The sequence below is a fragment of the Somniosus microcephalus genome, chromosome 2 (assembly GCF_052327205.1).
Source record: "Somniosus microcephalus isolate GS21.2 chromosome 2, FLI_Smic_1.0, whole genome shotgun sequence".
Taxonomy (NCBI): Eukaryota; Metazoa; Chordata; class Chondrichthyes; order Squaliformes; family Somniosidae; genus Somniosus; species Somniosus microcephalus.
The window spans coordinates 391039809-391056062 of NC_140988.1; the positions used below are offsets into that span (position 1 = coordinate 391039809).

The 16254-nt window shown below is 46.6% G+C and overlaps 1 protein-coding gene across 5 annotated transcripts in view; it reads right to left on the minus strand.

Annotated features, from left to right (window-relative positions):
* LOC147123873 (disintegrin and metalloproteinase domain-containing protein 12-like) overlaps positions 1-16254 on the minus strand; it is a 566371-nt gene that overhangs the window by 405438 nt on the left and 144679 nt on the right. For all 5 annotated transcript variants that reach the window (XM_085976452.1, XM_085976457.1, XM_085976448.1 and 2 more), the window contains exons 7-8: positions 14476-14541; positions 1930-2001 (exon numbers count right to left, since the gene is read on the minus strand). In XM_085976452.1, the coding sequence (XP_085832578.1) occupies positions 1930-2001; positions 14476-14541 (138 nt within the window). The remainder of the gene's footprint in view (positions 1-1929; positions 2002-14475; positions 14542-16254) is intronic.

Sequence of the window (16254 nt, forward strand, 5' to 3'; positions counted from 1 at the left end):
TCTCACTGCCCTGGTCACCCATCCCATAAACGCTGTCTCACTGCCCTGGTTACCCATCCCATAAACCCTGTCTCACTGCCCTGGTTACCCATCCCATAAACCCTGTCTCACTGCCCTGGTCACCCATCCCATAAACCCTGTCTCACTGCCCTGGTTACCCATCCCATAAACCCTGTCTCACTGCCCTGGTCATCCATCCCATAAACCCCATCTCACTGTGCTGGTTACCCATCCCATAAACCCTGTCTCATTACGCTGGTCACCCATCCCATAAACCCCATCTCACTGCGCTGGTTACCCATCCCATAAACCCTGTCTCACTGTGCTGGTCACCCATCCCATAAACCCTGTCGCACTGCCCTGGTCACCCATCCCATAAACCCTGTCTCACTGTGCTGGTCACCCATCCCATAAACCCTGTCTCACTGTGCTGGTCACCCATCCCATAAACCCTGTCTCACTGCGCTGGTCACCCATCCCATAAACCCTGTCTCACTGCGCTGGTCACCCATCCCATAAACCCTGTCTCACTGTGCTGGTCACCCATCCCATAAACCCTGTCTCACTGCGCTGGTCACCCATCCCATAAACCCTGTCTCACTGCGCTGGTCACCCATCCCATAAACCCTGTCTCACTGTGCTGGTCACCCATCCCATAAACCCTGTCTCACTGCGCTGGTCACCCATCCCATAAACCCTGTCTCACTGCACTGGTTACCCATCCCATAAACCCTGTCTCACTGCGCTGGTCACCCATCCCATAAACTCTGTCTCACTGCGCTGGTCACCCATCCCATAAACCCTGTCTCACTGCGCTGGTCACCCATCCCATACACCCTGTCGCACTGCCTTGGTCACCCATCCCATAAACCCTGTCTCACTGCACTGGTTACCCATCCCATAAACCCCATCTCACTGCCCTGGTTACCCATCCCATAAACCCCATCTCACTGTGCTGGTCACCCATCCCATAAACCCTGTCTCACTGCGCTGGTCACCCATCCCATAAACCCCATCTCACTGTGCTGGTCACCCATCCCATAAACCCTGTCTCACTGCCCTGGTCACCCATCCCATAAACCCCCATCTCACTGCGCTGGTCACCCATCCCATAAACCCTGTCTCACTGCACTGGTCACCCATCCCATAAACCCTGTCTCACTGCCCTGGTCACCCATCCCATAAACCCTGTCTCACTGCCCTGGTCACCCATCCCATAAACCCTGTCTCACTGCGCTGGTCACCCATCCCATAAACCCTGTCTCACTGCGCTGGTCACCCATCCCATAAACCCCATCTCACTGCCCTGGTCACCCATCCCATACACCCTGTCTCACTGCGCTGGTTACCCATCCCATAAACCCTGTCTCACTGCACTGGTCACCCATCCCATAAACCCTGTCTCACTGCGCTGGTCACCCATCTCATACACCCTGTCTCACTGCACTGGTCACCCATCCCATAAACCCTGTCTCACTGTGCTGGTCACCCATCCCATAAACCCTGTCGCACTGCCCTGGTCACCCATCCCATAAACCCTGTCTCACTGCCCTGGATACCCATCCCATAAACCCTGTCGCACTGCCCTGGTCACCCATCCCATAAACCCTGTCTCACTGCGCTGGTCACCCATCCCATACACCCTGTCTCACTGCACTGGTTACCCATCCCATAAACCCTGTCTCACTGCGCTGGTTACCCATCCCATAAACCCTGTCTCACTGTGCTGGTCACCCATCCCATAAACCCTGTCTCACTGCGCTGGTCACCCATCCCATAAACCCTGTCTCACTGTGCTGGTCACCCATCCCAGACACCCTGTCTCACTGCCCCACAGATCCTGCTAACTGCGCACTGCGATGATGGACTACAGAGAAAATTATTCCTGTGACCGATGGGACCAATATCTCAATCTGTTCTCATACTCACCAAATCCACATAATTAACAGCATTAGCCAATCGACTGATCACTTTTCGCTTGCTGTTAAATGCACTCTGATACTGAAAGAGGAAATCAAAACTCATTTACATTTAACGAGTTACAATTTCTTGAAGTGGCTGTTTTATTTATTGCTGGTCCCTAAGCTGTCTGCTGACTGATGCTGTAGCAAAGAGCTGCCTGTCCATGACACGGGCACCCCCAACGCTGCCGCAAACACAGAAGTTAAAATGGCATCGAGCCTGGGTGAGTCGAGACCGGAGAGGGAAGTACTCTGCCCCATTTAACTGCCCGCCCACCCAGGTCTCATCCGAAGTTAAAATCGGGGCTTAAATGATTTGCAAGCAAGAAATTTCAGCTCCAAAGATACCATCTGTTCAGTGAGACCAGGGAAGGCAACTGAAAGACACAGTGTAAAGGAGTTCAATGGATAACTTGATACAATTCTGGAGAGAAAGAAAGACTAGAATCATACAATGGTTACAGCACAGAAGGAGGCCATTCAGCCCGTCGAGGGTGCTACTAACTGAGCCATGGCAGACATTGAAAGAGAAGGGAAGGAGGGACATGGTGAGAAGGTGGGCAGATGCAGCTAAATTAAATGTTGGTCCCTTAGAGGATGAGACTGGGGAATTAATAATGGGAAATAGAGAAGTGGCAGAGACTCTAAACAATTATTTTGGATCGGTCTTCACGGTAGAAGACACTAAAAACATCCCAATAATAATAGATAATCAAGGGGCTATAATGAGGGAGGAACATAAAACAATCTCTATCACTAGAGAAAAAGTACTAGACAAACTAAAGGGACTAAAGGCCGACAAGTCCCCTGGACCCGATGGCCTGCATCCTAGGGTCTTAAAAGAAGTGGCTGCAGAGATAGTGGATGCATTGGTTGCAATCTACCAACATTCCCTGGACTCTGGAGAGATCCCAGCGGATTGGAAAACTGCAAATGTAACACCCCTATTTAAGAAAGGAGGGAGACAGAAAGCAGGAAACTATAGAACAGTTAGCCTAAGATCTGTCATTGGGAAAATGCTGGAATCCATTATTAAGGAGGTAATAGCAGGACATTTAGAAAATGATAAGACAATCAAGTAGAGTCAGCATGGTTTTATGAAAGGGAAATTGTGTTTGACAAATTTGCTAGAGTTCTTTGAGGATGTAACGAGCAGGGTGGATAAAGGGGAACCAGTGGATGTGGTGTATTTGGATTTCCAGAAGACATTCGATAAGGTGCCACATAAAAGGTTACTGCACAAGATAAGAGCGCACAGGGTTGGGGGTAATATATTGACATGGACAGAGGATTGGCTAACTAACAGAAAACAGAGAGTCGGGATAAATGGGTTATTTTCCGGTTGACAAACGGTAACTAGTGGGGTGCCACAGGGACCAGTGCTGGAGCCTCAACTATTTACAATCTATATTAATGACTTGGATGAAGGGACCGAGTAGTCAAATTTGTTGATGATACAAAAGTAGGTGGGTGTTGTGAGGAGGACACAAAGGGCTCGATTTTGCTATTGGGGCGGGCTGGGAGCGTGTCAGATGCTTTTCGTGTTAGCCACCCGACTCCAATTTGATGTGGGAAAAATATGCAATTTTCCCCTAATTGGGCAATTGATTTCCAGCGTGTGGGAACCCCTGGCCCACTTAGTCTTTCCATCCTGAAAGTCGCCTCCGATGATGTCATCAATGCTGCTGGATTTAAGGCCTGCAAGTAGCCTTGCTTCTTCTGCAGACTGCAAACCTTATCCCCTTTGCTGTGATAGATTCCTCCAGCCAATATGTCCAGCAGTAGGCCAAAGTCTGCACCAAGGTTCGATGATGCTGCCCTGCAAGCTCTGGTGGAGGGAGCAAGAGGAAATAAGGAGGTGCTCTTCCCTTCCTCAGGGAGGAAGAAGCTTCCCCAGCAGACGAAAGCTGTGTGGATGCAAGTGGCCCAGGAGGTCTACACTTTGTCGATGTGCCGCAGAACCTGGCTGCAATGCAGGAAGAGGTTTCATGACCTTCTGCGCACAGGAAAAGTGAGTATGACTTTCCCATCACCCTCAATCTGATCCCCATTGCCTCTCCTCACCAGCACTCAGCTTTGACAACCTCTTCCTCCACATCCCACTTGACACTGACATTCCTGTACCCTTACCCATTCCCTCTCTCTCTCTGGTCACATTCACCTAACTATTCGACTATGCAGCCCTCACACTCCCTATCGCTGTGATGCAATGAAAACAACTTACAACACACAGGGAGGGCCCTTGGTCTTGCCACCTCACTCCATCTTTGTCTCCTTCTAACCATCAATGATATGGATTCTCTACACTCACTCCTTCATTCTCACTCAAACTCCACTTGTCTCCCTCATTGCAGGAAAAGAGAGCTCACAAAAAGAGGGAAAGAGCGAGGACAGGAGGAGAGCCACTCTCAGTAGCCCAGCTCACCCCCTGGGAGGAGGTGGCCCTGGAGATCGTGGGAGTGGAGGAGGATGCGCAAGTGGGGGACGGACAGATGGGTGCATCAGAGCAAACTGGTGACAGACTAGTTTATCATCTCACTTATTGACATTGCATGAGTCACTGATAATGATTCTGATGCTCTAACAAATTGACTTATGATCATCTGCAATATTCAATGTGCATGTAACCTTGGCCTCACATCTCTGACTCTTTCCTTTACTCCCCCACAGGACCATCGAAAGCCCCCGTCCCCACTATCCAGGAGGAACAGCCTGGGCCTCCAGACTCCTCAGAGGAAGCTGCAACCTCTGAGGGCGCAGCGTCAGCAGAATTCAGTGCACCCAGCACCAGCGCAGACACTCACACCTCGGTGGTCCCTTCGCGAGATACAGTAGTGTTGTCACCTGGTGAATCACAGCTCACAAGTGAGCATCAGCAGATGGTGGAGACAGGGACAGCAGTGGAGAGTCCTAGTCGGAGGATGCAGGACTCTGCCAGCTCGGCTCAACTGCATGTCGACCCTCTGCCTCCGGGCCGTTCCAGAAGAAGAGCGGTGCTGGAACTCCAGGAAGAGGTGCAGGAGTCTCTGGCAGGTTTTATCTCCAGGGTCGCTGCGAGTGTGGAGCGAATGGAGGAGTCCATTGCTAACATGAGCAGAGCCTTTGTGGAGGCGTTGGCGCATGAAGGCATCAGCATGGAAAAGATAGATACCTCCTTGGAAAGTATGGCTACCTCCATGGTAAGGCTGGCTACCGTAGTCACTTGGGTGTAATGTTGTGTTTAATTTTGAGAAGCCATCAGTTGCTTATTGTCATAAAAAATTCTGATGGCAAACTGTTGCAGTTGTGGCGTGTGTCATTTCGCTAATGGGACTCTTCCACATTGAGGGCTTAGGGCGACTTGCAATTGTCAGTATGGTGGTCAGTGATAGGAATCCGCAGGTTCTTGGCCATTGTCGATGGTCTGATAAGAAGGTGCGAGGCAACATCCCGGGCAGCAATGTGGTTGCGCGCTGGCGCCTTCTGGCCTGTGCAGCTTCAGGTGGGTGAGCAGCAGCTTGGCGCTTCTGTTGTTGCTGCTACTGTTGGTGCTGCTGTTGTTCAGGGTTCTGCTGCTGCTACGGCTGGTCTTCGTCCGAATCTGATGTCCAGGAAGAAAGGAAATAAATGGTTCCCATGCTTCTGGTATATACCTCAGTTGGGGAAGCGCTCAGTCAAGGTGGCGAGAGGGATTTCCCAGGAGGTCACACTGGAGATGGGTGTCAGGCTCCAAACTTCCACAACAATGGGTATGCCTGCTAAAAGTTCCCCCAGACCTGAGACAACAAAGTTCTGCCACCTGCAAATGATGATTGGTGAAAACTCCTTTTTAATGGTGGAGCTGCAGCTGTTAGTAAGCAGTCCACTTGTGAGGTCGCCAGGATTCACTGTCGTGTTCCAGAGGAGACGTGCAGGGTGTGGGAAAAGTGGTAAAATCAGAAAGGCCTCTCAAAGTGGGATTATAGAGGCACATAACTGGTTGTTAAGGGCATTAAGGGCCTATCCCGCCTCTTGCTGGCGGGATGGAAATGGGGTCAGAAAACACGCATTTGGGAAAATTGCTTGGAGGCGGCATCGGGCCCGCCCGCCATTTTTTGCGATTTTACCACCTCACACGCCTCCAATCCCGCCTCCTCGGGCCTGGCAAAATCGAGCCCCAAGAGTCTGCAAAGGGATATACAGGAAACTTTGTGCTATCCGGCACCGACGGGACCGAGCTGTTGCCGTTCCCTCAAAACTGCCGGACACACTACGTTAATGTTGAAGGATATACTTGCATTGGAGGCAGTGCAGAGAAGGTTCACTCGGTTGATTCCTGGGATGAAGGGGTTGTCTTATGAAGAAAGGTTGAGCAGGTTGGGCCTATACTCATTGGAGTTTAGAAGAATGAGAGGTGATCTTATTGAAACATATAAGATTCTAAGGGGGGTTTGACAGGGTGGATGCTGAGAGGATGTTTCCCCTAGTGGGGGTATCTAGAACTCGGGGGCATAGTTTCAGAATAAAGGGTCGCCCATTTAAGACAGAGATGAGGAGGAATTTCTTCTCTCAGAGGGTCGTGAATCTTTGGAATTCTCTACCCCGGAGAGCTGTGGAGGCGGAGTCAGTGAATATATTCAAGGCGGAGATTGACAGACATTTGAACTAAAGGGAGTCAAGGGGTGTGGGGAGAGAGCGGGGAAGTGGTGTTGAGGCCAAGATTGGATTAGCCATGATCTTATTGAATGGCGGAGCGGGCTCGAGGGGCCGATTGGCCGACTCCTGCTCCTGTTTCTTATGTTCTTATGAAGCTGATGTATGAAAAATTATAAAACTGCTCTCTCTACCCCGCGCACTCCCAGGACTCTATCTCCCTCCGCTTTAAATATCTGAATTCAATCATTTGGCTCCTACTCGTCACCTGGTTGAGACAAGGAAAACTGGTTTTGTATTAAAATAAGCAGGGCCTTTCTCTGTTAACCCCATTTGTACTGTATCAGAAAGAAAGAAACAGACGCCATGATGCATATGCATCATAGATAAAAATGTTGCATTTCTGTCACAGGGATAATGACCTTTCCCTGCTCCTTGTGTTCTTAATATAGTGCATGCCTGTTGGAACAAGATTCTGCAGAGTATTCGTTTTCCTATTTTAAAATAGATCCAGTCTGAAGCTCCTATGGGAGCACAATGCTAAAACTCTTCAGAGATAGACCATTCAGCAAATCCAGCATGCTCCACCATTTCATTCACTGTGCTAGCTCTATGTCTTTAATCCCAATTCTGTGCCTTTACTTCAACTCCCTTAATAACTTTACTTCTCAAGTAAGTATCCATCTCCCTCTGAAATGCCAGGTTAAGGCACTGAAAATCGACCTAAGAGTTTGGGGAAGTAGATGTTGCTTTGATTGGAGAAGGATTGGAAGTGATTAGTGCTGGGTTCTTGAGAAGATTTGGGCTTGGGAACAGGGAGAATTATATCAAAATCTGTTAACGACACAAAAGTAAGCATGTGGCAAACAGTGAGGAGGACTGAGGATGACAAAAGGGAATACGAAGAGGTTAGGAACAAAGTCAAAAAAACAATTAGGAAGGCAAAGAGAAAAGACAAAATTAAATTATCAAGAAATAGTAAAGTAGTGTACAAACACATGAATAACAAAGGAACAATCAGGAAAGGGATATGGCCATATGACACTGAAATGGCAGTAATATTAAATGAATTTGTCTCAGTATTTACCAGAGAAACAAAACTAACAGGGTGGGCATGACATTAGAAGAGATCAAAAAGGATAAAAAGCTATTTAAGATAGAAAGAGGGGAGATAATTGATAAACTAATCAAACTCAGAGAGGTTAAGACCCCTGGTCCAGATGGATTGCATCTGCACATATTAAAAGAGATAGCAGAGGCACTATTAGATATATATTAAAATTCATTAGAAAAGGGAATAGTGCCAGAGGACTGGCAGACAGCTAATGTGATTCCTATATTTAAAAAGGGAGATAGAACAAGCCCAGGGAACTATAGACCAATTAGCTTAATGTCGGTGGTAGGAAAGATAATGGAATGCTTACTCAAAGATGTAACAGAAAAACAACTAGAAACTGAAAATATAATAAAGGGTGGTTAGCATGGAATCGAAAAGGGAAGGTCCTGCTTGAACAACCTTATTAAATTATTTGACGAAGTAACAGCAAAGGTAGATAAGGGTAATGCAGCAGACGTAATATATTTGAATTTCCCAAAATGCCTTCAATAAGGTACCACATAGTAGGCTCATGACTAAGTTCATAGCATGTGGAATCAGGAGAGAAGTAGCAGAATAGGTAGCAAGCTGGCTATAAACAGAAAACAGAGAGTTGGGGTTAAAGGTAGTTACTCGGATTGGCAAATGGTGGGGAAGTGGTGTTCCACAAGGATCGGTGCTGGGACCACTGTTGTTCACTATTTAGATGAATGATTTGGCTGCGGAAATCAGAAGTACAACTTCAAAATTTGCCGATGACACCAAATTGGGAGACACCAAGAGGAGGACTGTGATAAAATACAGGAAGACATTAATAGGCTTGTAGAATGGGCGTATATTTTACATTAAGTTTGAGACTGATATGGTCCAATCTGAAACTAAGGTCTTCAATCTAAACAGAGGAAACTACAGGAAACTTTTGTTTAACCGGAGGTTAAATGTCCGGAAAGCTCTATCTACCGGCAAAATTCAGGAGCCGTTTCCTATAAGTTTTTTTACTTCTCGTTGCTTTTCTTTTCCAGTCAGGCTCTGCAAGGTCTAGCTGAAGCTGTTGCTTAGCTACAGAGACGCTTTTAAGCTGCGGCCGACTGTTTTGAAGCTGTAAAGCAACAGGGTTTGTTGATTCACACGGAGCTGAAAAGCTCCCTATGTTTTAACATTAGCGCTGGTTTCTACGGCAGTTTAGATGGTACGGCACCAGCTCGGTCCCGTCAGTGCCGGATACCAGAAAGTTTCCTGTACAAGGGTATGAGGAACAAGTTGACCATGGTAGATTGGGAGACTACACTAAAAGGTATGAAGGTTGACATACAATGGCTTACATTCAAGGAAATAATGCATAATTTGCAACAAACATATATTCCTCTAGGGCATAGAAACCCAAAAGGAAAAGTGATCCAACCATGGCTAACAAAAGATATTAAAGCTAGTATTAAGTCAAAGGAGGAAGCTTATAAAGTTGCCAGAAAAAGCGGTCAGCCTGAGGATTGGGATCTTTTTAGAAATCAGCAAAGGGGGACCAAGAAATTGATAAAGAAAGGGAAAATGGAATATGAGCACAAACTAGCGAAAAATATAAAAACGGATTGTAAAAGCTTCTATAGGTATGTGAAAAGGAAAAGACTGGCGAAGGTAAATGTAGGTCCTTTACAGTCAGAGACGGGAGAATTTATAATGGGGAATGAGGAAATGGCAGAGAAATTAAATAAATACTTTGTTTCTGTCTTCACGGAGGAAGACACAAAAAACCTCCCAGAAATACAAGAAAACCAAGGGTGTGGCGAGAATGAGGAACTTAAAGAAATTATTATTAGTACAAAAACAGTACTAGCAAAATTAATGGGACTAAAAGTCAATAAATCCCAAGAACCGGATGACCTACATCCTAGGGTTTTGAAAGAGGTGGCCATTGGGATAGTGGACGCACTGGTTGTCATCTTCCAAAATTCTCTAGATTCTGGAACGGTTCCTGCAGATTGGAGGATAGCAAATGTAACCCCGCTATTTAAGAAAGGAGGGAGAGAGAAAACGGGGAACTACAGACCGGTTAGCCTAACATCAGTAGTTGGGAAAATGCTGGAATCTATTATAAAGGATGCAATAACTGGGCACTTAGAAACTAATAGTAAGATTGGGCAGAGTCAACATGGATTTAGGAAAGGGAAATCCGGTTTGACAAACCTATTGGAGTTCTTTGAGTATGTAACTGGTGGAGTAGACAAAGGGAAACCGGTAGATGTGGTGTATTTAGATTTTCACAAGGCCTTCGATAAGGTCCCACACAAGAGGTTGGTGAACAAAATTAGGGCACATGGATTTGGGGGTAATATACTAGCATGGATTGAGAATTGGTTAACAGACAGAAAACAAAGAGTAGGGATAAACGGGTCTTTTTCAGGTTGGCAGGCTGTGACTAGTGGGGTACCGCAAGGATCGGTGCTTGGGTCCCAGCTATTCACAATCTATATCAATGATTTGGATGAGGGGACTAAATGTAACATTTCCAAATTTGCTGATGATACAAAGATAGGTGGCAGTGTCAGTTGTGAAGAGGATGTGAAGAGGCTTCAAGGGGATCTCGACAGGCTCAGTGAGTGGGCGAGAACATGGCAGATGGAATATAATGTGGATAAATGTGAAGTTATCCACTTTGGTAGAAAAAACAGAAAGGCAGAGTATTTCCTAAATGGTGAAAGATTGGGGAATGCAGATGCTCAAAGGGACCTGGGTTTCCGTGTAAATGAGTCACCGAAAGTGAATGTGCAGGTGCAGCAAGGAAGGCAAATAGTATGCTGGCCTTCATTACAAGAGGATTTGAGTACAGGAGTAAAGACGTCTTACTCCAATTATATAGGGCCTTGGTGAGACCACATCTGGAGTACTGTGTACAATTTTGGTCTCCTTACTTAAGGAAGGATATACTTGCCACAGAGGGAGTGCAACGAAAGTTCACGAGATTGATTCCTGGGATAGCGGGACTGTCGTATGAGAAGAGATTGAGTAAACTAGGCCTGTATTCTCTTGAATTCAGAAGAATAAGAGGGGATCTCATTGAAGCATACACAATTATTACAGGGCTTGATAGGATGGATGCTGGGAGAATGTTTCCCTTGGCTGGGGAGTCTAGAACCAGGGGCCACAGCATCAGGATAAAGGGTCGGCCATTCAGGACTGAGATGAGAAGAAATTTCTTCACACAGAGGGTGGTGAATCTTTGGAATTCTCTACCCCAGAGGGCTGTGGAGGCTCAGTCATTGGGTATATTCAAAACAGAAGTCGATAGATTTCTGACTAGTAAGGGCATCAAGGGATATGGCGATAGGACCGGTGAATGGAGCTGAGGCAGAAGATCAGCTACAATCTCATTGAAATCCGGAGCAGGCTCGCAGGGCCGAATGGCCGACTCCTGCTCCTATTTCTTATGTTCTCATGTATAATTGGCAAATGAACTTCACTATAGATAAATGCGAAGTAATGCATTTTGGTAGGAAGAATAAGGGGGCCACATAATCCTTGGAAAATAAGTGTTTAAATGGGGTAGAGGAACAGAGCGATCTGGCGGGTATAGTTACACAGATCACTAAAAGTAGCAACGCAGGATAATAAGGCCATAAAAAAGCAAACAAAGCACTAGGGTTCATTTCTAGAGGGATAGAATTGAAAAGCAAAGAAGTTATGTTAAGCTTGTGTAGAACCTTGGTTAGACCACACTTGGAGTAATGTGAACAGTCTGGCCTCCATATTATAAAAAGGATATAGAGGCACTGGAGAAGGTGCAAAAAAGATTGACTTGAATGATACCAGGACTGAGAGATAATACCTATCAGGAAAGATTGAACAGGCTGGGGCTCTTTTCTCTAGAAAAGAGAAGGCTTAGGGGTGACTTGATAGAGGTCTTTAAGATTATGATAGAGTTTAATAGGGTAGACGTAGAGAAGATGTTTCCACTGGTGGGCGAGATCAGAACTCGGGGCCATCAATATAAGATAGTCACTAATAAATCCAATGGGGAGTTCAGGAGAAACCTCTTTCCCCAGAGAGTGTTAGAATGTAGAACTCGCTGCCACAGCGAGTGGCTGAGACGAATAGTATAGATACATTCAAGGGGAAGCTAGATAAGCATATGAGGGAGGAAGGAATAGAAGGATATGTTGATGGGGTTAGGTGAAGAGGGGTGAGAGGAGGCTCGTGTTAAAAAGCATATGTGATCCTTGGCTTTATAAACAGAGGCATTGAGTACAAAAACAAGGAAGTTATGCTAAACCTTTGTAAAACACTGGTTGGGCCCCAGCTGGAGTATTGTGTCCAATTCTGGGCACCACACTTCAGGAAGGATGTCAAGGCCTTGGAGAGGGTGCAGAGGAAATTTACTAGAATGGTACCAGCGATGAGAGAATTCAGTTATGGGGAGAGACTAGAGAATCTGAGATTGTTCTCCTTAGAGCAAAGAAGGTTAAAGGGAGATTTAATAGAGATATTCAAAATTATGAGGGGTTTTGATGAAGTAGATAGGGAGAAACTGTTTCTACTGGCAGGAGGGTCGGTAACCAGAGGATACAGATTTAAGATAATGGCAAAAAAGCCAGGGAAGATGAGAAGAAATATTTTTACTCAAATTGAGTTATGATGATCTGGAATGCACTGCCTGAAAGGGTGGTGGGAGTTGATTCAATAGTATCTTTCAAAAGGGAATGTGATATATACTTGAAAATGAAAAATTTGCAGGCAGTGGCACTAATTGGTCGCTCTTTCAGAGAGCTGGCAGAGGCATGATGGGCTGAATGGCCCCCTTCTGTGCTATATTATAGCGCCTGACATCGGTAGTGGGGAAAATGCTAGAGTCCATTATAAAAGATGTAATAGCAGAGCACTTGGAAAACAATGACAGGATCGGACAAAAGGTAAATCGTGCTTGACTAATCTACTGGAATTTTTTGAGGATGTAACTGGTAGAATAGATAAGGGAGAACCAGTGGATGTGATGTATTTGGACTTTCAGAAGGCTTTCGATAAGGTCCTGCATAAGAGATTAGCGTGTAAATTTAAGGCACATGGGATTGGGGGGCAAGGTACTGACTTGGATAGAGAACTGGTTGGCAGACAGAAGCAAAGAGTTGGAATAAACGGGTCTTTTTCCGAGTGGCAGGCAGTGACTAGTGGGGTACCGCAGGGATCGGTCCTAGGACCCCAGCTATTCACAATATATATTAATGATCTAGGCGAGGGAACTAGATGTAATATCGCCAAGTTTGCAGACGACACAAAGCTGGGTGGGCATGTGTGCTGTGAGGAGGATGCCGAGAAACTCCAGTATGATTTGGACAGGTTGGGTGATTGAGCAGATGCATGGCAGATGCAGTATAATGTGGCAAAAACAGGAAGGCAGATATTATCTGAACGGCAATAGATTGGGAGAAGGGGAAGTGCAACTAGACCTGGGTGTCCTTGTGCACCAGTCGCTGAAGGTAAGCATGCAGGTGCAGCAGGCGGTTAAGAAGGCAAATGGTATGTTGGCCTTTGTAGTGAGAGGGTTCGAGTACAGGAACAAGGATGTCTTGCTGCAGTTGTACAGGGCCTTGGTGAGACCACACCTTGAGTATTGTGTGCAGTTTTGGTCGCCTTATCTGAGGAAGGATGTTCTTGCCATGGAGGGAGTGCAGCGAAGATTCACCACTGATACCTGGGATGGCAGGAATGACGTATGAGGAGAGATTGGGTTGACTGGGCTTATACTCGCTGGTGTTTAGAAGAATGAGAGGGGATCTCATTGAAACTAATAAAATTCTAACAGGACTAGACAGACTAGATGCAGGAAGGATGTTCCCGATGGCGGGAGAGTCCAGAACCAGGGGTCACAGTCTAAGGATAAGGGGTAAGCCATTTAGGACAGAAATGAGGAGGAATTTCTTCACCTAGAGTGTGGTGAACCTGTGGAATTCTCTACCACAGAAGGCAGTTGAGGCCCATTCATTAAATATATTCAAGGAGTTAGATATATTTCTTAAGGCTAAAGGGATCAAGGGATATGGGGAGAAGGCAGGGACAGGGTACTGAGTTTGGATGATCAGCCATGATCTCATTGAATGGCGGAGCAGGCTCGAGGGGCCGAATGGCCGACTCCTGCTCCTATCTTCTATGTTATTATTGTATGATTCTATAAATAGATTCTTTGTCAGAGCTGCAATTTGGACATTTTTTTAAGGGATGAATTATTCACTGAATTAAGGTTGGTGTTCATGTAGGTAACTCGACAGGTAAACTGTCTAAAAAAAAACCCTGATCCTATGTTTGTATTAGCCTTGGCTCAGTGGGAGCACTCTCGCCTGAGTCAGAAAGTTGTGTGTCCAAGGCCCAGTTGAGAGCTTGAACACATAGGGAGGAAAGTTCAGTTCTTTGTGCCTCCCGTTAGTGCCTGAAACGTTAACTCGGTTTCTCTCTCCACGGATGCTGCCTGGCCTGCTGAGTGTTTCCAGCATTTTCTGTTGTTATTTCTTAAACTAAGACCCTGTCTGCCCTCTCAAGTGGACGTAAAAGAGCCCATGGCACTATTTTAAGAGTAGGGGAGTTCTTCCCGGTGTCCTGGTCAATATTTATCCCTCAACCAACACCATTAAAACAGATTACCTGTCCACTTAGTCATGACTGTTTGTGTATTTTACTGTGTACAAACTGGCTGCCACCATTCCCACAGTGCAACAGTGATTACACGTCTAAGGTACTTGACTGGTTATGAAGCGCTTTGGCACATCTTGAGGACGTGAAAGGTGCTATATAAATGCATGTTCCTTCTTTACAGAAACTACTCACCTCCACACTGTCTGCAACAAGCACCAGTTCTATGTGCTTCATTTCTGAACCAAGAGACTTTTTCAGCTGAAAAATAAAATGTAAATGTCTTCAAAAAGTGTTTAAATCTGTAGTCGCAGGCTCACCTATTCATTCCATTTTTAACAAACTGAATAATCTATTTACCAAGTTCCCATCTTTCCTTCCAGTGCCCTCCTTAGGTAGAGCGTGTAGATGAGCAGGCTACCACGAAAGCTATGGCTTTTTTGTATTCAGTTGGTGAGGGGTGGCAACCTTAGAGGATGGAACACTTTTACACTCAGTGCCAGCATCAAAAACTCCAGTCAGGTACAGCACGGGTTAGATACAGAGTAAAGCTCCCTCTACACTGTCCCATCAAACAGTCCCAGGGCAGGTACAGCACGGGTTAGATACAGAGTAAAGCTCCCTCTACACTCTCCCATCAAACACTGCCAGGGCAGGTACAGCACGGGGTTAGATACAGAGTAAAGCTCCCTCTACACTGCCCCATCAAACACTCCCAGGGCAGGTACAGCACGGGTTAGATACTGAGTAAAGCTCCCTTTACACTGTCCCATCAAACACTCCCAGGGCAGGTACAGCACGGGGTTAGATACAGAGTAAAGCTCCCTTTACACTGTCCCATCAAACACTCGCAGGGCAGGTACAGCACGGGTTAGATACTGAGTAAAGCTCCCTTTACACTGTCCCATCAAACACTCGCAGGGCAGGTACAGCACGGGTTAGATACAGAGTAAAGCTCCCTCTACACTGCCCCATCAAACACTCCCAGGGCAGGTACAGCACGGGTTAGATACAGAGTAAAGCTCCCTCTACACTGTCCCATCAAACACTCCCAGGGCAGGTACAGCACGGGTTAGATACAGAGTAAATATCCTTCGACACTGTCCCATCAAACACTCCCAGGGCAGGTACAGCACGGGTTAGATACAGAGTAAAGCTCCCTCTACACTGTCCCATCAAACACTCCCAGGGCAGGTACAGCACGGGTTAGATACAGAGTAAAGCTCCCTCTACACTGTCCCATCAAACACTCCCAGGGCAGGTACAGCACGGGTTGATACAGAGTAAAGCTCCCTCTACACTGTCCCATCAAACACTCCCAGGGCAGGTACAGCACGGGGTAGATACAGAGTAAAGCTCCCTCTACACTGTCCCATCAAACACTCCCAGGGCAGGTACAGCACGGGTTAGATACAGAGTAAAGCTCCCTCTACATTGTCCCATCAAACACTCCCAGGGCAGGTACAGCACGGGTTAGGTACTGAGTAAAGCTCCCTCTACACTGTCCCATCAAACACTCCCAGGGCAGATACAGCACGGGTTAGATACAGAGTAAAGCTCCCTCTACACTGTCCCATCAAACACTCCCAGGGCAGGTACAGCACGGGTTAGATACAGAGTAAAGCTCCCTCTACACTGCCCCATCAAACACTCCCAGGGCAGGTACAGCACGGGTTAGATACAGAGTAAAGCTCCCTCTACACTGTCCCCATCAAACAGTCCCAGGGCAGGTACAGCACGGGTTAGATACAGAGTAATGCTCCCTCTACACTGTCCCATCAAAAACTCCAGTCAGGTACAGCACGGGTTAGATACAGAGTAAAGCTCCCTCTACACTGTCCCATCAAACACTCCCAGGGCAGGTACAGCATGGGTTAGATACAGAGTAAAGATCCCTCAACACTGTCCCATCCAACACTCCCAGGGCAGGTACAGCATGGGTTAGATACAGAGTAAAGCTCCCTCTACACTGTC